The sequence below is a fragment of the Zophobas morio genome, unplaced genomic scaffold (assembly GCF_036711695.1).
Source record: "Zophobas morio isolate AGI-343-1 ecotype UQ-CSIRO unplaced genomic scaffold, CSIRO_AGI_Zmor_V1 ptg000046l, whole genome shotgun sequence".
Classification (NCBI taxonomy): domain Eukaryota; kingdom Metazoa; phylum Arthropoda; class Insecta; order Coleoptera; family Tenebrionidae; genus Zophobas; species Zophobas morio.
The window spans coordinates 4,570,960-4,594,512 of NW_026972151.1; the positions used below are offsets into that span (position 1 = coordinate 4,570,960).

Sequence of the window (23,553 nt, forward strand, 5' to 3'; positions counted from 1 at the left end):
GAACATACAAGAAACAATTTCATATCTCTCATTACCTTTAGTTTAGAACCACTCATACGCTGTAAATAGTTAGATTTGTATAAATAAGTTAGGTTGTTTCGAATAAAATCAGTATTAAGTTTTATTGGTATTTTACTCACTCCCACAATTCTACCCCAGAATTGTTCAATGTGTCCTTCCAAAAACTACATAGTTAGTCTTATCTCGATTCAATCGACATCATTTTTCAACGAGTCCGAGGACCATCTGCGGTAAGCTTAGCTGCAGTGAGACATTTGCTTTTTACAATAATTACTGTGTCATTAGCATTGTTGAGCATATACTCCAGATTCATTTAACTAGCAAATCAAGTCATCTACTAGCAGGTTGCGTAAAAATGTTAATAACCAAGCCCACCCGTCTTTATCGGAGGGACCAAAATCTGAATTTCTGAGTTACCGTCAATTGATTAAAAGCCATCGATTACTTCCGCATAGTTATACTTTCTCCCGGGAATAATTGCCAAAAAGCAGTTTATGCCCACGTACGAAGAGAACCTTCTGACCAATCAAATCACTTCAGTAGCAATTCACGTCGAACCGTCTCATTATCTTTCCTCGAATATCGTGAATTGCAACATATTTTCGGGGACGAAATGACAAGAAATGGATTTTTTTCCTATTTTCCATGATGTTCTCACGCTGAAAAACCCCTTTGAAAAGGAGGGTAATTCATTCTAGTCAGATTCAGTCTTTCGGTAAATAAAGCCGTCCGTCTTCATGCAGCAGCACATCGCCGAGCTTCTCCTTCCAACGTCCCATCGAGCTGTTGACTCGATGGTATGAAGTCCCACTGACCCAGTTACTGCATGCCCTGGGACTTTAATGCGTCGTCATTATGAACCTCGCCCGACTAGTGATTGAGTCCTTTTCAAATGGGCTTCTTCCTGCTTGATTTGGGTTTCCGTCCCGGACAGCAAGAGCCCGTGCAGCCGGTTTCTGCCCCTATGTTTATCTTACTAGTGCACTCAATCTAACGATCAGCCAGTCCCCCTTCGTCAAATTTATTTTCAAGGAAAATATTGTTTTCTAATGGAGAACAAAGTATCAATAAAAAAAAAATAATAAGAACACAGAGAGGAAATAAGAATATGGGCCGAACGCAGAAAAGCCTGAAATGGATCCAGATATTATTAAAATGGAATGCGAACTCCTTCTGGAGAAACTGAAGGAGAAACTGAAGGTAATAAAATTGGTTTAACAAAAAATTTGTTATGTCATCCAATATAAATTTATAGGTCAGTCAAGAAGAAAGGGATCGAAAATTTCCAAAGGACAATTTGGAAACAAAATTAACGAGTCCGAAAGGAAACTAAGGCTAACAGCGTCGATGTTTGGACGTGTGATAAAGAGAAGAGCGTATACCTCTCATCTCTTCTTGGCGCTTCTCCTGATGGTAATTTTTTGTTTTTTCGTATACTTAGTGTTTATATAATATTTTATTAACTTGGCATTGAAATTGTGATGTAAAAATGTACTTACAACAATTTCAGGAATCGTAGGAGACGATGCAATTGTGGACATGAAGTCTTTGTACTCAGCTCGGGATCTTAAGGCAATCCGCATAGATGACGTGATAAGTAAAAAAAAAATATTTTTTTTGAGAAAAAAAATTTAAAGATAACTTAAGTATTAACAGTGAATAATTTAAAACGTTGAAAATTTGTCTTACTAGGTACAGGGACAGGTCAACATCACACGCAAATGCTACTTTATTGTATACACAGTGACAAAATCGAGCTCTTTGTAGAAGAAATCGAAAGAGATCAAAAATTTTGGCAAGAACACATGTTACCAAAATTAATAACTTTTTTTAAATATTGTATACCTCCAGAGATAATCGAAGACAATATAGGCCAAGAAAAACGCTGCAAAGATCCTCCATACATATTAGAAGCTGTATACAAGAGCGTGAAAAAAAAAATAAAACGACGAAGTCAATATAAAGTTATTGTACTCTGAATTGTCAATAAATGGGTTGCTATAAAATGCTTTTCCTTTACATAATTTTTATATATCTATTATGCCTTTTGTAAAAAAAAAAAACAAAAACAACTCGCTCCTTCTTCGCTCGTGACTAAACTTTTTCTTGCGTGGTTTATACGCTACATAAGACACTAGTCTAATAAATAACTATTATCTTATACTTAGTCATTTTGTTATTTTACCGACGATTTTTGCGATGGTAAAACGTAGATAATAGTTATTTACATAAGAGTCAGGCAAATGGCACTCTACTCAAGTGGAGCTAAGCTCAGAGTCAAGTATAAACAATCTATTGACATGTTTTGTATTAAAAGTTTTCGGAAATCATTAAGGGTCGAAATTTTAAAACAATTTTTTTTAATTGTGCAAAAGTCAAGTGTGTCAATTTACTCACTCCACACTTATAACAAACAAAATTGCCACAATTTTGTTTATGTGTAATAATTGTTGGTTGATAATTCATAAATTACTAATGAAAGAGGACAAAAACGATTGTGATGGTATTCACGGCATTCCATTCGATGTATGAAATGTGAAATAATTTCTTTTATGCCAGCAGGCTTATTTATTAACTACTGCACTAACCATTTATTTTAGATATTATTGGAAATTTTTCATTTGGCATTATAATATAAATAGAACATTTTTTTATTGTGGCTTAATTAAAAGTTTTAATCCATCGTTTTGTAGCGGCAAACTCATCCACATCAAACTATTTTCTACTTGGCATTCATCCGATGTATGAACATAAACAATTCAAGTTATTGCTGAGAGGTCATTTTTACTTATTGAACGTAAGCTAAGTCCATCAGGGGACTTGGTACTTTCATATTTTTTCGACGTTTCATGAGGACTAAACAAGTTATAATTAATCAATAGTTATTTACATTATAAATGCGGTAGGTTACATTTTACAACGCGAAGATTTAATATTGAAACACGAGGCAAAGCCGAGTGTTTTAATATCTCTGAGCGTTGTAAAATGCCTACCGCATGTATAATGTATGCAACTTTTTGGCCGACGACTTAGTGGTGCTTGTTTTCGTCAATTTTTACATTTTTTTAAATTGTGTGGAATTTGTAAGTAGGCTTTCCCTGCGTCAAAAGTCAGATAAAATTATAATCGTGACAGATAGTTCGATATGACTGCTGCTTATACCACCAGATGGTGCTCTCCAAACTCGATAAAAAAAATCAATTGCTATTATTTTAAAACATTTAACAGATGCATTTATGCGGTATGTTATTTTGGTGAACACAAGCTTTGTTAATGATGACATGTCAATTTTTTTAAGGGTTTTAAAACTCTGAAAATTTCTGTGTTTATTACCGCACTTAATTTGGTAAATGACAGTTCAATGTGTAAAAATCAAAATACCATGGCTATCTATGATACGTAAAAATATCAGTTTTACAGTTGTCGAGGCCAAAATAGTATATTACATATCGAGGGTGGTAAGAAGCTAATTACGAACGAAGTTTATACACGAGCGAGCGTAGCGAGCGAGTGATGTAATATGAGTTCGTAATTAGCTTACCACCAGAGTTGTGTCATATACTTTTTCTACGATCTATAATGAAGAATCACTTTCAGAAGAAATTTTTTTGGGAAAGCAAATATTTATAGTTGCTATGGAAACTACCCAAACAGGCACGTAATATATATATTACATGCCTGTTCATTCATTACATGCCAGTGGGTGTAACTATGGTTTTACTATGAGGCTAGACAGTTCGTAATTCATGGATTACTATGAGGGAGTAGAAAAATGTGATTTACAACATCGAAAATCAAAATTAAATGCAATGTTTTATTTAAATATAAGTGGAGTCGAAGCAACAAAAAATTTTGAACCATCGCATTGTAAACCGGTTATTATAATTCTTAGAAAATGTCGTTTAGTTTAATTTCTTTGTTTCAATCTCACGTGTACAGTCTCGACAACCATTTTATCGCTATGTTTATTTATAAATGCTTTTATTGTTTCGTTATTTTATTGATTAAATCAGATTCAAAAACTGTTATTGTTACTAGTACACTGCATCAATCCAAATCGATATACGTGTCCTTGTAAAAATGTTGAGACCTGAACATTTAACAATGAAACATTCATTTCAGTTCAAATTTTTTCAAAGCACTTGTAGGTACTTGACTGGATAACCATAACTATAATTCCATGATGCTGTGCTCATTGACAGATATTTATCAAGATTGAAATAAATATATTCTGAAACTCCCATATTATTAGCATGGTAATCAACAACCTGAATTTTTGTATTTATATCATATTTTAAGATTCTGAGAATTATATAAAGCAAGTAAACATCTTTGATAAACCACATTAAATTTTTACAAATTAAATCACACATTCTCAGTTAGCATTTTATCTGTTATCACTGCAACAAATAACACTCGTGCGATAAGTCCGCACAAATCTTATATCACCATTAACATTTTAACTACACAATACCAACTATATTCAACGCGATGGTACTCTCCATGGCTAGATGGGCTGGCAAAGTTGCCATCGTAACTGGTGCCAGCTCTGGAATAGGCGCTGCCATCGTCAAGTCCCTCGTAGACCACGGCTTAATCGTAAGTCTTTTTACATCAAGTCAAAACTTACGTAACATCAACACAGGTTGCAGGAATTGCGCGTCGAGTAGAAGCTATACAAGAAAACGCCAAACAACTTGCTGGAAAAAAAGGACAGCTCCATGCTATCAAAGCCGATGTAACGAAAGAAGAAGATATTTTGGCAGCCTTTAAGTGGGTTTCGCAAAATTTGGGGCCTGTTCATGTTCTTGTTAACAGTGCGGGATTACTGAAGGAAGGTCTGCTTACAGATGGAAAAACTGAGGTCTGGAAGAGTGTTTTTGATGTTAATGTTCTGGGGGTGTGTATTGCCACAAGGGAAGCTATGAAAATAATGAAGGCTCAGGATATTAAAGGGCATATTATACATTTGAATAGCATCGCAGGACATTTTGTGCCCAATGTACCAAGAATGAATGTGTATTCTGCTTCTAAGCATGCGATTTCGGCACTCACTGAGACGTTACGTCAGGAGTTAAATCATCTTCAGAGCAAAATCAAAGTTACGGTGAGTACCTTTAACTAAGTAATTATATATTCAAGATATCAAGAGGGATTTTTTTCTAGAGTATTAGTCCAGGTCTGACGTACAGTGAAATGACTATTCTTAACAAAGAATATAGCGAAGAAAGAAGGAAATTTCTTGGGAGTAGGCCTATACTAAAGGCCGAAGATATTGCGGATGGTCTTGTATATGCGCTGTCTACTCCAGAGCATGTTCAGGTAAAAAAGATTCTTTTATTTTGTGATGTCTCCCTTTATTTCGTAGGTGCACGAATTGACCATCAAACCGGTTGGTGAACCTATATAAGGTGCTATACTGTGATGGGTTACAAAATAAGAAGAGGCATGGTTAGTTTATTGCAAATAACTGTTGGGATCTATGGTAGATAGAAATTTATTTGATCTTTTATGTCATTTAAAGTGAACTAAATTCGGTCTCTGATTTTTTTTGTTATAAAAGTTGTAGTAATTTACGAAGGTGAAAAATACGGTCTTTTAACAAGTTGACGACGCTTCATATTTTATTTACATTTTTTACACACTCTTAGGTTAAGCATGACGAAAAATATTACATTACATGTTATGTCCATCTCTAATTTTCTATTTTTTCAGCAGTCAACCAAATTTCACCCTGAACACTCATTATAAAGCCGCCTGGTTTCATCTTCAACGGTTCTTGGGTTTTCTTATTAACTGTAAACTTATACTGCCTCAACAATGCAGTTAACCCAACCTTCGATTGCATCAACCCAAAACGCATACCTGTAACTCATTATTAGTAACTCTAACACATCTTTTATAATTTCCTTACCTATACAAATCCTAGGACCTTCCCCAAATGGAATGTGGGCATATTGATGCCTCGATCTCTTATTTTCGTCGTTAAATCGTTCAGGATCGAATTTCTCAGGTTCAGGGTAGTACTCTTCATCGTAATGTATTCCCAGTACTGATATCGTAACAGCTGTACCTTTTTCGATAATCACATCTTCTCCTGGTACTTTATAGTCCTTGACACACTCTCTATTGAGAAATGCAAGAGGAGGATACATTCTGAGCGTTTCATTGATCACTTGGTCCATATATTTCATTTCCTGGATAGCTTCATACGTGACAATCCCGTCGTGATTTTTTAAAACAGTGTTGATTTCATCTCTCACTTTTTGTTGTAGATCAGGTCTTCGTGCTAACTCATAAAGCAAGAAAGTCATGGTCGTGGAAGAAGTTTCAAATCCAGCCAAGAAGAAAACGAAGCACTGAGCCGCGATTTCCTCAAAACTTAAACCCTCACTTGATTTGTTTTTTAAGTCAATGAGTATTTGCAAAAAGTCGTTACGAGTGACCGTGTTAGTTTCTCTATAGTCAACAGTGTCTTTGATTAGTTTCAAAAAGAAAGCAGATACGTCTTTAGAAGTCAGGGTTAGTCTGAAAAATTTACACATATTGGGCCAAACTGTGGAAAGCACCAGTCGGAAAACCTGCGATGGTGTCAGCTCCAAACCCTTCCGACCATATTCCCTGAAAGGAGAATTCTCCTCTTTAAACGTGTTACAATCTAAACCAAAAGCACAAGAGCCAATTATGTCCGTAGTGAAGCATCCTAGAGTTTCTTTAATATCAATTGGTGCTTTAGGCACACAGTCTGCTTCGATTTTTTGCAGAAGATTAGGTAAACAGTCTACTAGAGTCTGGAACATCATTTTCATCTTACCGGAGGTAAAAGTCGGTGTAAGTTTGGCCCTCAACTTTCGCCATTTTTGGCCGCTTAGTGCAAAAAGGTGGGCACTCAAAGGATCGTCTTTTTCGTTATAATAAAGCCCGCGGTCGACAAAGTGGTCAAAATCCTTCGACATGATGTTTTTGAGGTAGTCTAAATCAACCACCATGTATCGTGGACTTGTGATAAGATAAAGCCCTCCATGTTTCCAGCCTTTAGCTTTCATGTTGTCATAGTAGCGCTTTATGCGAAGACCCATGTACTCCTTGGGTCGTAGCGGACTTTCTGCATTCCCAAAAGGGAATTTCGGTTTTAGGTAGTTTAAATTGCGACGTTGCCAGTACTGGAAGCTCCACTTGAAGTATGCAAACACTATGGCGATCAGTGTCGCACTTACGGCGAGCAAGTGACTCAAGTCACAGTTACATAACATATTTGTTTCTGTAAAGTTTGGTAAATATGAGGCAATTAATTTTGTTATGTTATGACATTTATGACTTACTGTGTTTTTATTTATCTTCGTCAGTTATTCATTGCACCGCTGTTGATAACACTGACAGAAAATCACGTAGGCGCTATTTAAACAAAAATATCTAAACTGATAACATATATAGAAAAGATGATAAAGCACAATTCTATTAAAAGAGAGTATTAGATTTTTTTTTAATGAATAATTCACTCAAGCGGGGCGTGATAATCTATGTACCAATTGTAATGCTGGGAAGCAACGGTCAAGGTTAATTTTGTTTGTATTCATTTATTTGGCTAAGCTCTGAGGTCACCAGCATAGTTGTAGGTTACGTTCAAGGACTTACACCGCAAAGTGGTTTTGTCGTGCTTAAAAAATACTTCTGTTTTGAAAGAATACATTACAGTTATTTATAAGTTTATTACTCTATCAAGAGTTTGTTCGAGGAAGAATGAATTAATGAATGAATGAAAACTAGTTCGCTTGGTTAATAATTTGCACTTTTTGATGTTTTCTACAAGTTTTGCCTTTTCGGTGGAAACAATACTTTTTATACGTATTTTGGATCTTAAGACAATATACTTTAATTAATTTCTTCCAAAAATCTGTATGCTTAGGATAAAAATTCAACACGGATTCATAAACAACAAGTAGAGGAGTACCTAGTTATGATATTTTATGAAATTTAAATAGCCTTTACTATTGTAAAAGTTGGAGATGGCGTCACATTATTATTGGAGAGGATGACCAGACAAATTTTGGTCAGCGTTTTACCCTCTACACGATATCTATAACGTACATATAAAATTTGACAACAATCTGTTCGGTAGTTTCGGAGATTATCTGTCTAATGAAAAGCCACACAGACGCAAACAGACGGCAGGCGGAAGAGGACAGACAGACAGACGGAAACGAGATACCTATCTTTTCGGACTCTAGATGTCATGAAACGTCAGATAACATGAAAGTAGTGAGCCGCCCGGTGGAATGATTACAATATTTCTTTAGCTTACGCTAAGAAAGTAAAAAGCATGATTTATGACGATCCAATACAAAGGGAGAAACCGATTTCAAGTTTTTTATTTGTCTGAAGACATAACACAGTTAACACCGTTAACACAGTTGGTGTGGGACTCATCTTAGTTCGCGCGAAGATGGGAATAGCGCCTTAACCATCGCAACGAATTTGAACTAAGTTCAGACATTTTAAGGGTTAATTTTTCTGTCAAGGGTTTTTAAGTATATACCAGTATTAACACGTTTTATACCTTGCATTATTGTATAACTGCGGTCTAACATCACGATAAGTGCGTCATCATAAAGTTGTTAGATATACCGGGTGTCTGGAAAATGGCGGATTAACTCTCCGCCACGCTCTTAACAATCAACTGGTGAGTCTGGGAAAAATAGTAAAAAAAAATCCTTCTCACATTTTGGTGGAGTTATAATGATTTTAAAATTGGTTCTTTTGCTACGTTTAACAACTAAACAAAAACTTTTAGTTAATATTTTCCTCGCCCATGACCATGTTTAATTACCATTTCCGTTAGAATGCACAAAGATATGGCTGTGTTGCTTTGGTAATAATTTGATAAAATTCCATTTGACAACAATGTTTGCCTGATATAAAGGGAAGGTGGATTTCAGTCAGCATCGTTACTAAGAAACCAAAAAGTAAGCCGGAGGTATTCACGCATTAGGTGTGTACAGTGTTGCCAATTTTACTTTTATAAAACCACGTTTTTTTCGTTATCTACGTTATAAAGAATTTTTTTATTATTTTTTTGGGACTCCCGAAACCCCTGTATATAACGTACTGAAGAGTTAATCCGCCATTTTCCAGACAGCCGGTATAACAGCAAAACCATAATTGTAATTATTAGAGAGCGGATTTCTAGGTTTAATGCTTTTTGTGAAAAATGTAAGCACTTCAAAACTTTTTTATATCTGTAACTATGATACAATTTGGAGTCATTTGACACATTTTTTTTATGCTTATTTGCTTTTTTTCAATTTTATGCATATTAAAACTTATATGCTTATTTAATGCTTTTTTCGACGAATATGAGTTTTAATGCTTATTTTGTTGAAATGCCGGCCTTGTCGGGATGACAAATACTTGTGACTTAGCCGTATCGTAGCGTATGCATTTTACCTGGACTTGACCATTGAAGTTCACTTACTCAAGACCCTTTCTGTGAATAGGTTCCGGTCGTTTGGGTAATAAAATTTTATTATAGGATTGGAAAAATACTCCATAGATTTTATGACTTTAAATCCTTAGTTCCGTTGATAATGAATTGAAGCTTTTAACCAGATGTTCTTTTTCGGCATTTTGCGGCAAGACCGTTGAAGATTTTCTAGAAAAAATGATTATTGTACCCAACTACCTACCTTAAAATTTTTCTAATGGAAACTTTTAAGTAAATGAACCGTTTATTTCACAACCATCAGTCTATCGCATCTGTCGTAGTACAGTGTTATACGTGGTTCTCCCTTGTTACATGTTGAGTTCTTTTTGGTAATATTACTAATATTTTAAAAGAATGCCGAAGGTAAAATCGACGCCGGATGAGTGGATAAGGGATTTTCCAGAATTAAAATTAGAAAACAACAAAATATTCTGCAGAGCTTGTGTGAAAACCGCAAGCCCACTAATTTTTTTTTATCTATTTTCCTTTGTTAATTCTGTATATGTACGTTGTTTTAGATTCAAAGTGATAAAAAATATAACGTGACGCAACATGTCAGAACGACTCTTCATGTAGAAAGGAAGAAAATGTTTGAAGTTTCTAAAATTAAATAGCAGACCATACATGAATCTATTGCATCTACTTCCACAAAAGATGAGCAATTTCAGTTTAATTTCGATTTATGTAAAATGAAGATCCAGTCCAATATACCTTTAAAAAAATTGGAGAAAGGCCCTCTTCAAGAATTCTTTGAAAAACACTGCAATCGACATATTCCGGTTGAAAGGACTCTCCGAAAAAATTATGTAGGCCCAGTGTTTCAGCAGTGTTTCAGCAGTGGTTGGCTGTCGATGAAACAACCGATAGTTGTGGAAGATACGTGGAAAGTTTAATTGTTGGAATCTTAAATGAAAATTTCCCTAGTCGAGGGTATGTAGTAAGTTTGAAAATGTTAGATAAAACAAATGGCAATACGATTACCAGATTTGTAAATGACAGACTTACGTCACTCTTTTTGCCAAATGCCGTACCGGCGAATAAAATTTTATTGATGATCTCGGATGCAGATAATGTTAAATTATCCCGGAAAATGTGCATTTTCCCGGCCAAAATATGAAAAATAATTTTTGCAATCTCATCGTGACGTTCGATGACGTCACTGTCACCTGAGCTACCTGTATAAATGTCACGTTTTTCGGTCCTTTGTGTTCAGTATTAATTTCTGTTTGATGGCGGCAAGATCGTCGCTTCATTTTGGCGTAAAAGTGGAACATTTTAGTGAATTTCTAGTTTATTATTAATACATATTACGGAAAATATGTTGTGTTAGTGCTGTGAACACGAACGAAAATGGATATTTTTCCGAAAAAGACGGAAAACAGGGTAAGTACGACTTCAGTTTCAATTTATCGGATTCCGTGATTCGTTCACTCGACTTTGTGTAAATTTTGGGGACATTTTCGAAACGATTGAAATCGGTTGATCAAAGCTATACATTTTAACGATATAAATAAATAAATTTTAAACATAATTAATATCATTTATAGTGTTTAAATATGATAAGCATCAATATACGATAATTAAACCGAAACTCGTTTTCCTACAAACCCGAAATTATTAAAAACAAATCAATTTGTTTAAACAATGTTAAATTCTCCCCGAAAATGTGCATTTTCCCGGCCAAAATATGAAAAATAATTTTTGCAGTCTCATGGTGACGTACCTTGACGTCAATGTCACGTGAGCTACCTGTATAAAGGTCACGTTTTACGGTCCTTTGTGTTCAGTATTAATTTCTGTTGGATGGCCGCAAGACCGTCGCGTCATTTTGGCGTAAAAGTGGAGCGTTTTAGCGAATTTCAATTTTATTATTAATACATATTAAGGAAAATTTGTTGTGTTAATGCTGTGAACACGGACGAAAATGAATATTTTTCCGAAAAGGATCGAAAACAGGGTAAGTACGACTTCAGTTTTAATTTATCGGATTCCGTGATTCGTTTGGTCGACAATGTTTACATTTTGGATAAATTTTCGAAACGATTGAAGTTGGTGGGTCAAAGCTATACATTTTTGCGATATAATTAAATAAAATTTAAACATAATTAATAGAATTCATAATGTTAAATATGATAACAATCAATATATGATAATTAAACCGAAATCCATCTTCCTAAGAACACGAGGTTAGCAAAAACAAATTAGTTTGTTTAAACATTGTTAAATTAACCCCGAAAATGTACAGTTTCTGATCTAAAATATGAAAAATAATTTTTGCAATCTCATCGTGACGTACGATGACGTCTCTGTCACGTGAGCTACCTGATAAAAGGTCAATTTTTCCATCCTCTGTGTTTAGTTTTGATTCCGGTATGGTAGCAGCAACACTGGAGCTCCGTTTTGGCTTAAAAGTAGCACGTGTTCGCGAATTTCTAATTTATTGTTAATAAATATTAGCGAAAATGTTTTGTGTTACGTGCTGTGAACACGAAGAAAAGTGGATATTTTTCCAAAAATGCCCGATTTTTTTTGAAATATGTTGTTAATAACATGCATTCAGGACTGATAAAGTACGGCTTTGGAATATACAAAGTGCAGCGTTCATAATTCACAAAATACCGTATGCATCATTTTTAAACTACGGCGTCCAAATTTACAAAATACGGTGTCCTTCACCCATGCTATCAAACCCTAGTCCTCTCTTTTAATGGCAAGACGCACTCCAGACCTCCTCGTATTGTTTGGTTCTTGCTGGGCAACAGCGACGAGCGAGCAGAGTCATCGCTCTTTGTTGGCAAACGTGGAGAAATTTGTATATTGTAACTTTTGTAATTGAAGCATTTTGTACTGTATATTGTATGTGTTACTAACTTAACTTGGGTCTTGCCAATTTAGCTCCAGTGGTGCAAATGCTTTGTTTTCACGGTGCATTTGCTTGGGTTTTAATTTTGCAACAGTGCATTCTTAGGTTCCGAGACTGAATTCTCCATGTCGTCAGACGCTCTGGCCTGGGGGGGTTCGTTGGCCCTTAGACGCTGGGTCATCATCCTAAACGGATGAGGTTCATCATCCTAAACGGATGAGGTCAGTCGGCCCTGTATCTATGCGGCTGCGTTCTCCCTTTGGCGTGTGAGCGCTGCGACCTATAGATTTCGTTTCGAGTTCCATCGGTGTGCTTGCTTGGGTATTAATTTTGCAACAGTGCATTCTTTGGTTCCGGGTTTGAATTCTCCATGTCGTCAGACGCTTTGGCCTGGGGGGGTTCTTTTGGCCCTTAGACGCTGGGTTGCATCGTTCTTTGAGAATGAGGTAAGACGACCTTGGATTTATGCGGCTGCGTTCTCCCTTGGGCGTGTGAGCGCTGCGACCAATAGATTTCGTCCCGAGTTCCATCGGTGTGCTTGCTTGGGTTTTCATTTTGCAACATTCTCAATTTTTGGTGCAATTTCTTCCAGTGGTGTATTGGGTACTAACTTTGCATTTGTATTGTATCTGAATTGTATCTGTATCTGTAGTGTATTCTGTATTGTAGCTAGATTGTAGGTACCTGTATTGTATTTCCGTTGTATTGTACTGTATAACGTTCTATCCCTCATTAACAATTCCTAGCCCTCTCCTTTCCTAGCGAGATCTGCTCCAGACCTTCCCGTGGTTCTTGCTGAGCATCAACTATCGAGGACAGAAAATTCAAATTCAAAACCAGCAAAGTTTCACAAAAATCATGAAAATCGCTCGTTGGTGGCCAACGTGGAGCAAAAGAGAGTTTTGTAACTCAACTAACTTTGTTAACTCTATATTCTTAAGGAAAAAAAAATATATTACATTTAATTTATCATTTATAAGGACAAATAGTCATTTGCCACGCCGATGCTCATTTTTAGATTAAATGCTCACAAAACGCGTAAATGTTCAATTTGTGTCGGGGGAGATACACAGTATATCGGGTAGATGCTCAGGTATATAAGAGTAATAATGAAGTAGGTACTTCGTACTTCGAATATGAGTATCTGCTCAGTTTTATTCATACCGTCCAATGTCTCGCTTCAATGTTTGATTATGATGTTGATTATGAGCACAACGCTGATCAACTTCCATATCCGAATTACCCTTGAAATAAATCATCGCGATTTGCACCTTAGGTAGTTCGTTGCACATTTGATTGACTTCGTGGACTTATGTCAGCTTGTCGTCTTCTCGGCATTGTAATGAACTTCATAAAACGACACAGAATTATTTTCACAGTCAATCAAATCTGTAAATTTTGTCTTGAGAATTTTAAAATATTGAAAACTTCAAATTAAATCCTCGAATAACGGTAAAGTTTGAAGTTTTGTCGAAACCAACAAAGTGAACATAGGTAAATAGAATGGCAGATCAAAATTAATAAGACACTTTCGCAATGTGTAACTAAATTCACTTTAACTAAGACTTTTCTTAAAATAAACGACGTTTTTTTTTACGAAAAAACAAAGAACGATTTGAAATGCAATAATACTTTTTTCACAATCGCACGGAAGAAATAGTTTTGTATAACACGTCAGTTAGGCGACAGGTCCGTCAGGAACGCCAACTATTCAAATTCATTCGAAGTGGTGATTCCCATGCAAAAGTTTTAATTTTTTTTTTATCTTTTAGCCGTCTTATTTTTTATAAATTTTCTTACATATAAACCTTGTCCTGACAATAAGGTACATGTAAAAAAAAGAATCGTCGAATTCGGTGCAGTCGTTCTGAAGTTATGAGCGTACATACATTTCGGCGATTCATTTTTATTAATATAGATTATGTTTTTAATGCTTCTTGGCTTAAAATAAAACTTTTTTATTGAAAATGATGTGCTTATTTAAGCGCTTATTCTTAATTTTTTTGTGTTTATAAATCCGCTCTCTAGTAATTATTTACTTAACACTGTAACACAGTGCATTATAACAAGGTAAAAATATTATAAACAATGATATTATATAAGAGTGCTATATAATTTTGTTATAATTATGTAATGCAACTAGCATTATAATCCCCTTTTACAAAAATATCTGTTTCAATTGTATTTAAAGCTTCCGTCTGAGAAATTTTTAGTACTTACTTATAACAGCTTTATATACTATAAAGATAAGCTAATGCTCATTAAACTTATCACTCTCAAAGTTTATGTATCAACAACATGTAGAAAATACAGTTGTAAATAATATTGTTCCCTTCAGTATTTCGTATTTCTTCAGAAATTTATATTTTCTCAGCACTCAACCAAATTTCACCTTCCGCAGAAGTTATAATCGTGTTTACTTTCATTTTCAACGGTTCCAGAGTTTTCTCGTTAACCGTAAACTTATAGTGTCTTAACAGAGTTGCTAACCCAACCTTGGTTTGCATCAAACCAAACCGCATACCTACAATTTCAAAATTCAACCAACACAACACAGTATTTCATTTGTTTACCTATACAATTTCTAGGACCTTCACCAAAAGGAATATGAGCATAGGGATGTCTCGATTTCTTGTTTTCTTCACTGAATCGTTCAGGATCGAATTTCTCAGGCTCCGGGTAGTACTCCCTGTCGTAGTGTATGGCCAGGACCGATATTGTAACAGACATACCTTCTTCGATAATAACATCTTCATCAGGAACTTTATAGTCTTTGAGGCATTTTCTGTTAAGAAGGGAAAGTGGAGGGTACATTCTTAAAGCTTCGTTAATCACTTGCTCCATATATTTCATCTCTTGAATAGCTTCATACGTGATTTTGGTATCATGTTTTTCCAAAACGGTGTTAATTTCATGTCTCAATTTTTCTTGTAAATGGGGATTTCGTGCTAATTCGTAAAGTGTAAAAGTCATAACAGTGGAAGATGTTTCAAAGCCAGCTAAAAAGAATACGTAACACTGAGCTGCGACTTCTTCAGCTGTTAAAGCATCACTGGTTTGATTTTTTAAGTCTATAAGTATCTGCATGAAATCTTTACGAGTGACTTTGTTCGCTTCTCTGTAGTCGATCGTATCTTTGACTACTTTCATGAAAAAAGCTGACACATTTTTAGGTACTGTCGTTACTCCTAAACTTTTAGCCACGTTAGGAAAACGCATACCAAATATTAATTTTAACATTAGTAATGGCGACATAAGCAGAGCTTTACGGCCATATTCTCTGAACGGCGAATTCTCTTCTTTAAACGTGTTACAATCCAAACCAAAAGCACAAGAACCAATAACATCGGTAGTAAAACATCCTAGAACTTCTTTGATGTCAATAGGTGTTTGTGAAGCACAATCTGACTCAATTGTTTTTATAAGATTCGGTACAGTGTCTACCAGCGTTTGAAACATCATCTTCATCTTCCCAGACGTGAAAGTTGGTGTTAGTTTGGTCCTCAAGTTTCTCCATTTTTGTCCACCTATGGCGAAGAGGTGGGCACTTAGGGGATCATCTTTTTCATTGTAATAGAATCCACGATTAAGAAAGTACTGAAAATCCTTCGCCAAAATATTTTTGACGTAGTCCAAATCAAGCACTAGATACATGGGACGCGTGAGGGAGAAAAGTCCTCCGTGTTTCCACCCTCTGGCTTTCATTGCATCATATTGACGCTTCAGACGCAAACCGATGAATTCTTTTGGTTTCAGTGGATTGGATGATGTTCCCCAGGGAATTTTAGGCTTTAAATAGGGTATGTTTCGGCGTCGCCAGTACTGGAAGCTCCATTTATAGTATGTGATTATGATGATCGTCAGTGTTGTTACTGCGGCCAGAAAATTACAGAAGCCGCAGCTAACGAGGGCCATTTCAGATTCTGCATTGATAACAAGCAATGAATTATAGTGAATAATGATGTGATTCTTTACTTACTACGTTTTTTAGTATTTGGTTATTTATAGGGAATTTGCAGTACCACTGGCACCTCATGCAGAAACATACGGGAGTATTAGTTTTTTTTATTTAAAACATAAGTACGGTTGAATGGCCACTTGCTAACGAGCACATCCACAACGGTGGGTGATCTTGTAATTGTGTAAAGAGAGTAACGTTCAAGGTTAATTTCATTTGTGTGTGGTGTTATTTACATCAGCTGTGGTGTACCGAATACCTGCGCATTGAGAATTATATTTAGGGACTTATACGTACGTTGTTGTTGTTTTTATAGTCACAAAATGGTAAAAGAGTCATCTTTAGTAATATTGAAGTCCATGAAAATATAAAAGGAAATTATAATTATTATAAAGTGAGTACTTATTATAAACATAAATCTGGTGCAGAAAAGCGCAAAGAACGTGAAAAAAATGGAGAAAAAGAAACAAAAACTGTTGAAGACTACAGAATTTTTTAAGTAAAAATTGGGTTTATCCGGCTAATCTATTTAACTGAAGATGATAATAATAGTAATAATAATATTACATTTAATGATGTGACCAACGACGTTATACGTAAATTGTGTTAATCTGTTGTGTTTTGATTATGCTAGATTGTTTTTATACAGGGAGATTTCGAAATGTGTGCAATAAAAAAATTGGGAACTGCTCACAATAACATTTATTGCATCGTGTAAAGTTTACGTTCATAAGTGGTACAAATGTCTAGACGTTAAATATAAAGTGTTATGTACGCCACTGGTAGTGTTTCTTGACCTACCATAACTTCTATTCTCTAGGTGAACGAGTTCGCATATGGTATACTATCCTCAAACATATTTGGCGTTTATGAGTTCACACCAATTTGACTCCCATTATAATTCAATAGGCCGTCACAACCGGATGTCTTAAACACGCTCACCGATACCTACCTGAAAAGACCTTTTCTGGTAAAAGCACAGGGCAGGACTGAGTTTTGCATTTACCGACAACTGCGCCTTTCGAGTTTTTTATTTTAAGTAAAAACAAAGTAACTTTGTACTCAATCATTTTTTATTACAGCACAACTATTTACTTATTAACTACTACTGCTTATTTATTGATCGAAATAGTCACTGTCATCATCACTCGACTCTTCTAACTTAATAATTAACGGTGTTATCAACCGTGCCCTGTACTGGTCTTCTTCTTTTGTGGAATGTCGTACACAATTGGCCCACATTTCGGCAGTTATTTTGGAAGCTTCTTCCCTAATTATGTCAATTGTTGCACTACTAAATTTTGGTGCCGTATTATTCCTTCTTATATTATTTTTCATTTGCGACCAGATTAGTTCGATGGGGTTAAATATACAATGGTACGGCGGAAGTCTAATCACCCTAAATCCACGATCTCGCGCCATAGCATCTATTTTATATTGTTTCTCAAATTTTCGAGTGTGTAACACTTCTAATAATTGTGTCTTTGTGTAATTTTCTTCAAAGTATAAATCATGTTCTGTAAGGAAATTTTGAAATTTGAAAATTTTAACAAACAAAATTACTCTGAGTCCGGTCCTTCGCGTCTCGACCGTCCCTGGCACGTCGAAAAGGTCTTAGGTATCGCTGAGCGGGTTTAAGACATCCGGTTGTGATGGCCTATTGAATTATAATGGGAGTCAAATTGGTGTGAAGTCATAAACGCCAAATATGTTTGAGGATAGTATACTTGTATGATAAAGCACCACTACATTTTGCTAGGTTAGTATACTATCCTCAAAGATATTTGGCGTTTATGGCTTTGACGTTTAAAGTACTTTACAGCCGACCCTTCATAAAACTTAGTAAATGTAAACCATGCCACGTGCCAGGGACGGTCGAGACGCGAAGGACCGGACTCAGAGTAATTTTGTTTGTTAAAATTTTTAAAAATTATTGTCTTACATTAAATAGTGACAAATAAATAAAAAAAAATAATAACAGGCCATTTAATTAGTATTTTTGTAACAATTTATTTTTAAATACTTTTCGAAATATTGTAGCAAAAAATTTTGCCGGTGATCCCAAAAACATATATTTGTAAGTAGAAATGCGGTTTGTAGCAGAAGCTACAAAACACAGTGCCTTCTTGAAGAATAAATTCAGGAAAAGATTTAATCTATAAATTAATTTGAGTTATCTTCGACATATTGACACACGTGTACTGTTTTAAATGCTTTCAAAGCAAACTCAAGTTGAAAAGTAACAGGATAACGTCTCAAACATACTTTTAATACACTTAAATAACGGAATTTCCGAAAATAATAAGGGACCGGATTTAAGTCGTTAACCACTTCCAAGAAATACTTCTCAAACAATATAATCCTTAATGCTTGTACCTACCTGGCTTCGGAGCGAATTTGACACAATTATTAGAAGTGTTACACACTCGAAAATTTGAGAAACAATGTAAAATAGATGCTATGGCGCGAGATCGTGGATTTAGGGTGATTAGACTTCCGCCGTACCATTGTATATTTAACCCCATCGAACTAATCTGGTCGCAAATGAAAAATAATATAAGAAGGAATAATACGGCACCAAAATTTAGTAGTGCAACAATTGACATAATTAGGGAAGAAGCTTCCAAAATAACTGCCGAAATGTGGGCCAATTGTGTACGACATTCCACAAAAGAAGAAGACCAGTACAGGGCACGGTTGATAACACCGTTAATTATTAAGTTAGAAGAGTCGAGTGATGATGACAGTGACTATTTCGATCAATAAATAAGCAGTAGTAGTTAATAAGTAAATAGTTGTGCTGTAATAAAAAATGATTGAGTACAAAGTTACTTTGTTTTTACTTAAAATAAAAAACTCGAAAGGCGCAGTTGTCGGTAAATGCAAAACTCAGTCCTGCCCTGTGCTTTTACCAGAAAAGGTCTTTTCAGGTAGGTATCAGTGAGCGGGTTTAAGACTTCCGGTTGTGACGGCCTATTGAATTATAATGGGAGTCAAATTGGTGTGAAGTCATAAACGCCAAATACGTTTGAGGATAGTATAACTGAATGGTTAAATAACCATTTTCCTAACCAGTGGGTCGGTAGAAACGCCTCAGTAGCTTGGCTCCCGCCTTTACTCGATCTCATTCCGTTTGATTTGTGTCTGTGGGGTTGGATGAAACAGTTAGTTTATGGAAATCAACAGTGTCCAGAAAGTATGGAAGAGCTTCAACAACGAGTGGAAGTGGCTGCAGTTTGTGGAACTCCTGGAGTTTTACGTATCCGTGCAAACATGTTGCGACGTGTTGAAGTCTGTATTGTTAGTCAAGGACAAGGTTTTCGACATTTATCGTAAAAAGGTAGTAGCATTCTAAGTTGCTGTTATTTTTGTTCCAATAAACAATGTGGGATCGTTGTGGCAAGGACCAAACATCCGTGAGAATAAAAAGTGGATCACCATCAAGCATTACCAGGTCCTTCTCAGGACCACCATTTATTTCTTCCACTAATAATCGCACTGGCCATTAACGATGAATGAATACATGAATTATAACCAGCAAAAAGTCGGTTTTACTTATAAGTGAAACTGAAAGTGCCTACAGAATGGAAGAATTTGACAGTTTACTTACAGAAAATATAACTGACGAAGTCCAAGTCTTTCGAGCATTATTACTGAACACAAAAACGAAAATTGCACGAAAATTTTTTTGTCACATCTGGAAATATTCTAGGCCTAAATGTGGCACAACTTGTACAAAAATACATTGCATTGCGCCCCACTAGTATTAACCAGTAGGTTTTTCGTCTCATTCCAAAATAAAAAATGCCCCAAACAGCCGAATATGATCTGATACGTTTGAAAATATGCGGAAGCCTATTAGAAATGTGCGGAAAACTAATGCAACTTTTGCTCATCCAGAGGAATATACTGGTTATTGTTTCAGGAGGTTTTCTGCCACCATATTATCAGATTGTGGTGCAGATCTCCTCACAGTTAAAACGTCACGGGGGTTGGAAAAACATAGCGTTGCAGTAAGATACATAGAAAGATCAAATGCACATAAAAGAAACATTTTCTCAGCAATTCTTGGAGAAAAAAGTAAGCAAATTCAGAATGTGGAAAACAGAAAACAGTTTCAAATAGTATCAGAAAATGTAGGCAACATTTTCTGTACAATGGTCTGCGTCTAATGGTTCATCATGTTTCTAACTGCTGTAATTTTGTTTTAAATATTCATAAATAACGTTTGTACAAAGTTTAATAAAAACTGAAATTTTGATTGACTTTACTTGCAACTACATATTTGAGTGATGATTTTCTTTATAGTCTACGAGTATAAGGAAAATTATTATAGTCCTAGAATTGGGAAAGTGAAACAAACTCCGGAACATTCAGACATACGGTGAGTACACTAGTTAAAAGCGAGTTACAGGGCACAACGAGACATAGATTTAAGAAAATTCAAAGAAGAGGCCATACAACAACAGTACGTACAAAAACTTACAGACAGCATAAAGAAAAACAGAAAGACAAACTCGCTAGAAGAAAAATGGGAAATGCTACAAAACAATATATGGACTACCACAAAAGACGTGATAGGATTCAAGACAAGGCACACGAACAAAGCCAAATGGTTTAATGACGAATGTAAAACAGCATTAGAAAGTGGAAGAAAAGCAAGAGAGACGTACATGAGAACAAGAAAAGAAGAACATCAAAAGCAGTACCAACAAGAAAGAAGAAATTACAAGAAAATATGCAGAAATAAAAAACGTACGAACATAGACAGATAAGACAGATTTAAGAAAACTTCTGTAAGAACCAAGATGTCAAACGAGAGAGGAAAGGTTATCAACCAAAAGTAATCTATTGCGAAGATAAAGAAGGAAATTTAATAGGAGACGGGCAAGCAAGTGTAAAACCATTGGCAGAATACTTCGAAGAACTATTAAACGAACAGAACACAGACAATACATAAGCGAATTCAATAACGATAGCGAAAACACCAGAACGAAATAAGCGAGCCAGTTGTACAAGAAATCCGAAAAATACTAAAGCAAATGAAGAACAACAAAACTCCAGGCAGCAATGGAATAAGACCTGAGATGTTGAAGTATGGAGGAGAAGAATTAGTACAAGAAATACGGCGACTGATAGTAGAATGTTGGGAAAGCAAAAAAATACCGGAACAATGGGAACAAGCGGTACTGTGCCCGCTGTTAAAGAAAGGTGACAACACAAAATGCGAAAATTACGGCGGAATAGCCCTACTAGACGTAACCTACAAGATACTAGCTACATGCATAAATAGAAGGAATCAGCTGTAGGAGAATACCAGGCAGGATTTAGAAAGAACAGGTCAACCATTGATCAAATGTTCATACTAAAAGAACTCCAAGCAGTGCATTACGAGCAAGAGATTAACATGTACCTACAAGAAAGCCTATGATACAATCAATAGGAAAGAATTACTGACAGCCATACAAAAGCTAGAAATACCAAATAAGATGATTAGACTTATTGAAATGACGATAGAAAACACAAGAAACCGTGTAAGAAGTAATGGAATACTATCCCAGCCATTCTAAGTAACCCCCGGTTTACAACAAGGAGACCCCATGTCAACCACTCTTCAATCTAGCACTGGAGGTAATAATTAGAAGAAGCGGATCCATAGATCAGGCACCATATATGTATGATAAAAGACACCAGAATCTAGCATTTGCAGATGACTTAACGTTCGTAACGAGAACAATAAGCGAGGAGTAGTAATCACAAATAAGAGCGAAATGAAAGAAGAGATAGAAGAATGCATTATTAAAGGCAGTATGAACTTAGGAAGACTAAACAAGTTCCTTAGAAGCAAAAATGTAATACGACAGACGAAGAAACAAGTATACAAAACGGTGATAAGACCTAGTACTACATGGCTACGAAACTTATACTCCTCAAATTGTTGAATAAATAGAAATCAGAGGGTTCCAAATCGGGGGAGTATGCGGCAATATTTGGCACCCTAATTGAGACGCTTTTTCAGACGCTTCGAGACAAGTGTGAAACGATGCATTTTCACGTTGGAGCAACATAGCTTTCGTTCGTAACTTGTAAATGTTTTGTCTCCGACTTATATTGATGAACACAGCTTTCACCCATTGTAATGTTACGTTTTACGAGTGTTTAAAATCGGCGTGGGTAAAGCTCAGCAATGTATTTCTCAGCAGTACTAATTTGTACGACTAACTATGGAGCGATTATGTACAGCATAATTCCGACTCGACAGGAATGGGTTTAACTACACTCTAATTATTCTCTCCTTGACTGAGCTTGACCAGCTTGTTCACGAGTGGTCCCTATTTAAACAGCCATACTCTTCTTCTTGAAAGATCGTGAATGCCGCCTTCAAGGTTGTTCTAAAGTCCACCATTCAGACTTCTCGCACTTCCGGTGGACCGCTTTTCTTTATCCGGGCGCCGCCGTCACCGATGATGAGTCACCGCGCCGAACATACTAAAAACCCATTGGCGTCGTACCGGGGTGGCGTATGAGTTTATTTCGTAACAGTACAGAATAAGTTAAAAGTTGACGACAGATACCAACCCACTTTATTTAAATGTAATTGGTCATGTAAGGTAGACCTTACTGACTATTCCCTAAGCCTTAACATCTTTAGATCTCAGTTCTTTCATCACCTTCAGTATACAAACTGTGGATCGAGTAGAATCTCACCTAGTTACAACAGGTTGTGCAAGTAATGGTAAACTGGGCAATGTAGTGCGATAAAATTGTACTCTCAAAGGTGTTTTACGAAAACGTTTTTTAACAATATCGACTAAATCATTTACTATTGGAAATAAATTTCTGATTTCCTCAGCCACTCTATTTACACCATGTAACATAGATTAAGCGAGGAAAAAATACTTTTAGGTTGGACGAAGTTTTACACATGTATGTTATGTAGCAGCTGATATTAATATGCTTTTTTCAACTGGAATTATTTGTCTTGTCAAAAGCTTTTTTGCGTATCAAATACGAACTGGTAAATTTTTCACTGGTCAAAGTTCCAATCAACAAATTTGTGATATAACGTCCACATGAATCAGTTGTTTGATCGACATGAAAATAAATTAGATTATCGCCTATAATTTGACGATTAGCCAGCCTGCTTTGTTTTTTTGAAACAATTTGTCCACTTAATTTTTTCTTAAGATACTCTCATCGGGAGCTGACTTCATGGTATGCTTTTTAATA

The 23,553-nt window shown here is 35.7% G+C and overlaps 3 protein-coding genes across 4 annotated transcripts; 1 reads left to right on the forward strand and 2 right to left on the reverse strand.

Moving 5' to 3' along the window:
* Nucleotides 1–4,398: 4,398 nt before the first annotated feature.
* On the forward strand, nucleotides 4,399–5,918 carry LOC135142034 (farnesol dehydrogenase-like). Of its 2 annotated transcripts, XM_064073682.1 has the most exons (5): nucleotides 4,399–4,620; nucleotides 4,667–5,128; nucleotides 5,188–5,343; nucleotides 5,390–5,472; nucleotides 5,737–5,918. In XM_064073682.1, the coding sequence occupies exons 1-4, from the start codon at nucleotides 4,513–4,515 to the stop codon at nucleotides 5,429–5,431; spliced, it is 768 nt and encodes a 255-aa protein (XP_063929752.1). In that variant the 5' UTR covers nucleotides 4,399–4,512; the 3' UTR covers nucleotides 5,432–5,472; nucleotides 5,737–5,918. The 2 variants fall into 2 exon arrangements, with proteins under 2 accessions (XP_063929752.1, XP_063929751.1); XM_064073681.1 differs by having other exon boundaries at nucleotides 5,390–5,918.
* LOC135142033 (probable cytochrome P450 6a13) lies at nucleotides 5,618–7,516 on the reverse strand. Its single transcript, XM_064073680.1, has 3 exons — nucleotides 7,344–7,516; nucleotides 5,936–7,282; nucleotides 5,618–5,886 (listed from the first exon to the last, which is right to left on the reverse strand). Exons 2-3 carry the CDS (start codon nucleotides 7,272–7,274, stop codon nucleotides 5,717–5,719), a joined length of 1,509 nt encoding a protein of 502 aa, XP_063929750.1. The 5' UTR covers nucleotides 7,275–7,282; nucleotides 7,344–7,516; the 3' UTR covers nucleotides 5,618–5,716.
* A 6,980-nt stretch (nucleotides 7,517–14,496) lies between these two features.
* LOC135142050 (probable cytochrome P450 6a19) lies at nucleotides 14,497–16,513 on the reverse strand. The gene is made up of 3 exons (XM_064073703.1): nucleotides 16,345–16,513; nucleotides 14,939–16,288; nucleotides 14,497–14,889 (listed from the first exon to the last, which is right to left on the reverse strand). The coding sequence occupies exons 2-3, from the start codon at nucleotides 16,278–16,280 to the stop codon at nucleotides 14,726–14,728; spliced, it is 1,506 nt and encodes a 501-aa protein (XP_063929773.1). The 5' UTR covers nucleotides 16,281–16,288; nucleotides 16,345–16,513; the 3' UTR covers nucleotides 14,497–14,725.
* Nucleotides 16,514–23,553: the final 7,040 nt, after the last annotated feature.

What these genes read in the sequence shown, in the direction of transcription:
- LOC135142034 (XM_064073681.1), top strand. Translation starts at nt 4,513, where the DNA reads ATGGTACTCTCCATGGCTAGATGGGCTGGCAAAGTTGCCATCGTAACT. An exon ending in AGAGCAAAATCAAAGTTACG is followed by an intron (nt 5,129 to 5,187) that starts GTGAGTACCTTT and finishes ATTTTTTTCTAG; the next exon opens with AGTATTAGTCCAGGTCTGAC. An exon ending in CTACTCCAGAGCATGTTCAG is followed by an intron (nt 5,344 to 5,389) that starts GTAAAAAAGATT and finishes TTTATTTCGTAG; the next exon opens with GTGCACGAATTGACCATCAA.
- LOC135142033 (XM_064073680.1), bottom strand. Translation starts at nt 7,274, where the DNA reads ATGTTATGTAACTGTGACTTGAGTCACTTGCTCGCCGTAAGTGCGACA. An exon ending in AGGTCCTAGGATTTGTATAG is followed by an intron (nt 5,887 to 5,935) that starts GTAAGGAAATTA and finishes AATGAGTTACAG; the next exon opens with GTATGCGTTTTGGGTTGATG.
- LOC135142050 (XM_064073703.1), bottom strand. Translation starts at nt 16,280, where the DNA reads ATGGCCCTCGTTAGCTGCGGCTTCTGTAATTTTCTGGCCGCAGTAACA. An exon ending in AGGTCCTAGAAATTGTATAG is followed by an intron (nt 14,890 to 14,938) that starts GTAAACAAATGA and finishes TTGAAATTGTAG; the next exon opens with GTATGCGGTTTGGTTTGATG.